A 5,886-nucleotide genomic window follows, 5' to 3' on the forward strand; every position below is an offset into this window, starting at 1 on the left:
AACAGCCCCACGTGAAGACACCTTACCACTTCATATATATTGCCCGAATCAGAAAGAGTCTTATCTATCAGTTCCAGTTGTTTATCTTGCATCCATAGCATCCATGCCTTTAAAAAAAAGTTGAACATATATGATGTGTTAGTAGAATTGCATGTGATTGGAGCATTCTGCTCACCTTCTATACTTTTATACGGCATTTCATTAGACGAGGTTTTTTTTTTTTAAAGTAAAATATCAGCATCACGTTTGTTATACTTACATGTCCAAGAAGGTTAAGGTGGTGATCCGGATGACAAAATCCCCTGTTCTTCTTCCTACTCAACATCTCTAGCAGTATAACTCCAAAACTAAAGACATCAGATTTCATCGAGCAAATTCCATCTACAGCATATTCGGGAGACATATAACCACTGCCAAATCAAATTGCAGTGACCAGTGAGAAAGAATTTCAGGAGAACAGCACAATTTAAAACATAAATCATATAACAAGTTTGATCATACTTACTAGGTTCCTACCACTCTCTTTGTGTTGGCCTGACTTTGATCTGTGTCAAATATTTTAGCCAAGCCGAAGTCTGCAATCTTCGGGTTCATATTATTATCAAGCAGAATATTGCTAGTTTTCAGATCTCGGTGGATAATCCTTAATCTAGAGTCATGATGAAGATAAACAAGTCCCCTAGCAATTCCACTAATAATGTGAAAGCACCTAGGCCAGTTGAGCAACTTTCGTCCCTCTTCATCTGAAGAAACTTTAAGCATGTTAATCAGTGTCACACTGAATCCTGGTAAAATAAGTTTGAAGGTGAAGGATGGTATGATCTAAAAGCCACATGGTTAGTTTCGGAGGGAACCAATACCAAAAATAAAGAAGTCTAAGCTTCTATTAGGCATGAATTCATATATTAGAATCTTTTCATCTTCTTGAGTGCAACAGCCCAGAAGCTTTACGAGATTCCGATGCTGAAGTCTGGTTATCAGTATTACTTCATTTTTGAACTCCCTCATTCCTTGCCCAGAATCCTTTGAAAGTCTCTTAACTGCAACTTCTTTCCCTCCCATCAATGTGCCCTATGGATTACCATTTCGAAAAGTCTTAAATTCTGTATAGCAAAGTAGCTCATCTTAGTTGCATGAATTTTTATTACCTTGTACACGGGTCCAAAACCACCTTCTCCCAACTTGTTGCTGCTTGAAAAGTTATCAGTCGCTTTGGCTATGGTGGTCAAGTCAAATAGCGGTAACTCCATGCCTTCCCTGTCTTCTCCAAGGTACTCTTTTCTGAAATCCTTTCTTCTGACTCCTGAAACAGTAGGAGATCTCTTCAGTACGGGTAAAAATGATGTGAGCAGTTAGTTACACTTTCGAAATAAAATACTAACACCTTATCTACTGCATTTTTCATTGTCAATGTCATGATACTCTGATATATATTTTTGTTCCTGAATCTTATAATCATATATACAAAAATAAAATAGAAGTCGGAGTCCTTGTCTGGGATTTTTACCTTCATTTCTGAGTTTCTTCTTCCGTATGTACAATATCAATCCAGCTATAATCGTTCCCAGGAGTAAAACTGCGGAGCTGATGAGAATTGGTAGTTTTTTCTTGTTGAACTTGCTCTCTTTCACAAAATGATCTAAAATATCCCAATCAAAACAAAACTTTTGTGTGATTTGGTGAGCAATCTCTCATGTTGCAGTAATTTTGATGTTATGACCAGCTGCATTTAGCCATGCTGCTCCTAACTTAATTTTCAAGCGGATGAACATGTAGTTCTGCCTTTTATTATGGACCTAAATCTAAAAAAACCTCAATGATTTTCACCGTGCGGATTCTAACTGCTGGCTTATCGAACCCCCTTGGGGAGGAAAATGAAAAAAAAAAAAAAAAAAACATAAAATGTGGACAAAACCCCATTCCATTTTAATCTCAAAATATATGGTGATTTTTCTATGCACCATTAGAAACAAAAATAAAGTCTAGGAGCTACCTAGTTCTGAAGCTGCCATCCGTATATAGAGGTCCTGAACGTCACTTATAGCGAATTCTCTTATGTCAATAAGGTTGTCAAACCAAATCAAGCAGCCACTTCCTCCCTCCCTGATATCAAGATTTGCATACGCCGTACATGAGCAGTTTTCCAAACATAACCACTTGCATTCCTTGAGGCTCATGCTTTTATTAAACCATGAGGTAGATGTGTCGGGCAATTTAATCCCATTATACTTTAGGAAGCCATCTCCAGGGCTGCAGGCCAACGGAGTCCTTCGAACGCACCCACCGGACCAGTATCCTGAGTTCCAATCTTTTGGAGATTTTGGTGCAAATCCCTTCAAGCATGCACATATTGGAGCGTTGTTGATATTGCAAGTAGCATATGCACCACACAAGGCATAATTTTCACACTGATCTGCTTGGAATGTAAAGGAAAGTTCCCAACTCTGTGTTTGGTGCACCCATGTGAACCGTTGTGTGATGCCTAACGGGTTCAATACATATCTCGAGAACTCCGACCTGTTCAGGAGCCTGTACTCATAGTAGACCTCATTCTTGTTCAACCGAAATTCAGCCCCAGGTAATGGATTGGGGTTTCTTATTCCACTAGATCCATATCCTGTAAAATGAACACCATTCCATGACCCTCCTCGAGCCTGTATCTTAGCTCCTTTCATAGTAACAAGTTGTGGTAAGCCCCAACGACTTATCCGTAGTGAAAAATCTCCTGGAGCAGGATTTTCTGTGCTCTTCCAAGACGAGACATACCTCTCTAAACCGCTAGCTAAGTCCCAACCAAGCTTCATTTCCGGTAGGAATGTGTCACAAGGGTAATCAAAACTCTGCCACGAGAAGTAATCCGAGTTCGTTTCATTTCCGTCTTTCACAATAAGATTTCCAGTATCCAAGAGTTGTGATACTGGATTCCCCACGGTTCTTGATGAATTCGATGACCATACAACGTTGTCTGAGCTATTAAGGAGGACTAGTACTCCTTGCTCGGTCAGCTTCAAAAATCCGGACGAATCACCAAGTGGTGTTTCTCTGTTGGCTACCCACACAACTGTATCAGCAGAAACTGTGTACCATATCCCCAAGTACCGGCCTTTCGAGTTACCAGGGCTGAAAAATCCCAGTTCAAAGCCTCCACCTGCTGAAACCAGAGTTTCGCCATCTCTAATAGATCGTCTCGGAGTGATTGTGCCTAGTGTAGCTGCAGATGAGATCCTTAGGAAGGATAATAAGAACAGACACACAAATATGCTCCTCAAGGACTGCATTGGCATATTTCTGAAACTGTACATTTCTGCAGAGGAGTTGGAAGAAGAAAAAATTAACTCTCTTTCCAGTGTCTTTTTCCTTTACCATTTTTTTTTCTTTTTGTTAAGACTTTGGAGTCACCTTGGACACCTTGGTTTGAAAAGTTGGTCTCAGTGAAAGGATAAACTAAATTGACCGGCAGCTGATAAATCTGACCACTTCAACGATGGATAGAAAACTTCTGCCTCACTCTAGTGTGGAATTTGTGTGTGCGGGAACACGTGGTCTACTGAAGTTTTTCTACCAATAGTGGTATCATGAAGCAATCATTCACTTCTGTTTCACAAGTTACATCTTTTGGTCAAATCTAACCACCAAACGTCCCGAACCAGACTTGAGTGTTTATTCCGGCGATTTACAAATCGCCCGCCTGGTTCGATCAAATACCCGAACCAGAACTAAGTGCATGGATCGTGCTAGTATCAGCCCGCATGAGACGTCAGGTCCTCAAGGAATCCATAAAGCTTTACATTTTGGTGATCTTAGCCAAATATGGCATTCCTTCAGAAGAGTTTACAGTGTTGTTGGAGCAAGGCTCGTTTTGCTTCTCCAACTTCCTATGTACATATGCATGATCTACTTTCCTTCTCAATGAAATTATCTTAATAAGAAATAATAAAGTACAATTAATAAATAATAAACACAACTTTAACTATAACTTAAATTTTCTTCATGCAACGTAACAACTCCAAATCCTTTCTTTGTTGTGCTTTAGGAAATACTAAATCGTAAATACATTTCTTTCAAAAGTTATAATCGCATGTCTCGTTGTTTCCCAGCTAAGAGTATAAGCTTCATGTCAACCTTCCGAACACGTGTTGTGATGGTAGATTGAAGGACTAACAAGCACTGCAATGATGATCTACCGAGGTTCTATAACCTTACTGCTGAAAGTATTCTCTGAACATAGAAGCATCCTTGATGGTGCATCAGGGATGCTTCTTTCAGTGTAAAAACCAGGCTGCTTTGGAGGCGGCAAGGCAACATCACTGCTCAACATCAAAACCACAGATGACATGCTTGGTCTATCCTCAGGTACTCTTTGCACACATAACATCCCCACATGAAGATACCTTAACACTTCAGATATGTTCCACGAATCACAAAACATCTTATCGATCAGTTCTAGTGGTTTATCTTGAACCCATAGTATCCATGCCTTAAAACAAATTGAAACATGTATGTTATGTTAGTGGCCTAATATGTAAAAGGGGCTTTGCTGCAGACCTTCAACACTGTTAAATGGCATGTCATTACAAGACGTGCTTCGAAGAGCACCGTCTAATTCACTATTCTTTTTAATGTAAAATATCATCACCTCGTTGGTTAAACTTACATGTCCAAGAAGGTTGTGGTCGTGATCTGGATGATGAAATCCCGTGTTCTTCTTCCTACTCAACATCTCAAGCAGTGTGACTCCAAAGCTAAAAACATCAGATTTCATCGAGAAAAATCCATCTGCTGCATATTCCGGAGACATATAACCACTGCCAGATCAATATGCAGTGACCAATCAGAAAGAATTTCAAAAGCAGAACAATGAAATTATAAACCACAAAACAAGTCCAAGCATGCTTACTAGGTTCCAACCACTCTATTTGTGTTGGCCTGACTTTGATCACCGCTCAATGTTTTAGCTAGGCCGAAGTCTGAAATCTTCGGGTTCATATTATCATCTAGCAAAATATTGCTAGGTTTCAGATCTCGATGTATAATCCTTAATCTAGAGTCTTGGTGAAGATAAAGAAGTCCTCGGGCAACTCCAACGATAAAGTGGAAGCACTTAGGCCAGTCGAGCAGTTTTTGTCCCTCCTGATCTAAAAAAATTTAAGTCTGTTATTTCAATGGCACATTGAATCCTGGGTAAATAAGGTTGAAAATGAAGGATCATACCAAAAATATAAAAGTCCAAGCTTTTGCTGGGCATGAATTCATATATTAGAATTTTTTTCATCTTTTTGAATGCAACAACCGAGAAGCTTAACAAGATTGCGATGCTAAAGTCTAGCTATGAGCATAACTTCAGTTTTGAGCTCTCTCATTCCTTGTCCGGAATTCTTTGAAAGCCTCTTTACTGCAATTTCTTTTCCTCCTATCAGTGTACCCTATGGACCATCATTTTGAAAAGACTTAAATTTGGTATAGCAATATAGCTAATTTTCATTGCATGAATTTATGTTACCTTGTACACAGGTCCAAAGCCACCTTCTCCTAGCTTGTTGCAGCTTGAAAAGTCGTTAGTGGCTTTAGCTATGGTGGTCAAGTCAAACAGTGGTAACTCCATCTCTTCCCTGTCTTCTCCAAGGTACTCTTCTCTGCAATTCTTTCTTCTAAGTCCTGAAATAGTAGAAGTTTCTTCAGCATATATAAAATGATGTGAACAGTTAGCTACACTATCGAAATTAAATACAAACTCCCTTGTCTAATACATTTTTAATGTGTCCAAAAATAGTTACCTTCTTTTCTGAGTTTCTTCTTCCGTATGTACAATATCATTCCAACTAGCAATCCCATGAGAAAAACTGCAGAGCTGAGGACAATTGCTAGTAGCTGTCTCTTGTTGGAATT

The 5,886-nt window shown here is 39.2% G+C and overlaps 2 protein-coding genes across 2 annotated transcripts in view; both read right to left on the reverse strand.

Moving 5' to 3' along the window:
* Positions 1 to 3,351, reverse strand: part of LOC137726847 (G-type lectin S-receptor-like serine/threonine-protein kinase At4g27290) — a 3,663-nt gene extending 312 nt beyond the window's left edge. Inside the window, exons 1-7 of the mRNA XM_088694178.1 lie at positions 1,994 to 3,351; positions 1,508 to 1,624; positions 1,149 to 1,303; positions 861 to 1,071; positions 506 to 743; positions 260 to 410; positions 1 to 107 (exon numbers count right to left, since the gene is read on the reverse strand). The exon at positions 1 to 107 is cut by the window's left edge and continues 312 nt beyond it. Of these exons, the coding sequence (XP_088550304.1) occupies positions 1 to 107; positions 260 to 410; positions 506 to 743; positions 861 to 1,071; positions 1,149 to 1,303; positions 1,508 to 1,624; positions 1,994 to 3,302 (2,288 nt within the window). The 5' untranslated portion in view covers positions 3,303 to 3,351. The remainder of the gene's footprint in view (positions 108 to 259; positions 411 to 505; positions 744 to 860; positions 1,072 to 1,148; positions 1,304 to 1,507; positions 1,625 to 1,993) is intronic.
* Positions 3,352 to 4,005: 654 nt separating this feature from the next.
* On the reverse strand, positions 4,006 to 5,639 carry LOC137724707 (G-type lectin S-receptor-like serine/threonine-protein kinase SD1-1). Its single transcript, XM_088694181.1, has 5 exons — positions 5,501 to 5,639; positions 5,212 to 5,423; positions 4,898 to 5,135; positions 4,655 to 4,805; positions 4,006 to 4,477 (listed from the first exon to the last, which is right to left on the reverse strand). The coding sequence occupies exons 2-5, from the start codon at positions 5,270 to 5,272 to the stop codon at positions 4,181 to 4,183; spliced, it is 747 nt and encodes a 248-aa protein (XP_088550307.1). The 5' UTR covers positions 5,273 to 5,423; positions 5,501 to 5,639; the 3' UTR covers positions 4,006 to 4,180.
* Between the last annotated feature and the right edge of the window lie 247 nt (positions 5,640 to 5,886).

The sequence above is a fragment of the Pyrus communis genome, chromosome 5, assembly GCF_041283825.1.
Source record: "Pyrus communis isolate YQ-2024b chromosome 5, ASM4128382v1, whole genome shotgun sequence".
In the NCBI taxonomy this organism is placed as follows: Eukaryota; Viridiplantae; Streptophyta; class Magnoliopsida; order Rosales; family Rosaceae; genus Pyrus; species Pyrus communis.

Excerpts from the sequence above, each read along its gene's own strand:
- LOC137724707 (XM_088694181.1), bottom strand. The coding sequence starts at position 5,272 with ATGAAAAAAATTCTAATATATGAATTCATGCCCAGCAAAAGCTTGGAC. Across the intron at positions 5,136-5,211 it reads CTTGGACTTTTATATTTTTG|ATCAGGAGGGACAAAAACTG; the intron begins GTATGATCCTTC and ends AAATTTTTTTAG. Across the intron at positions 4,806-4,897 it reads AATAGAGTGGTTGGAACCTA|TGGTTATATGTCTCCGGAAT; the intron begins GTAAGCATGCTT and ends TTGATCTGGCAG.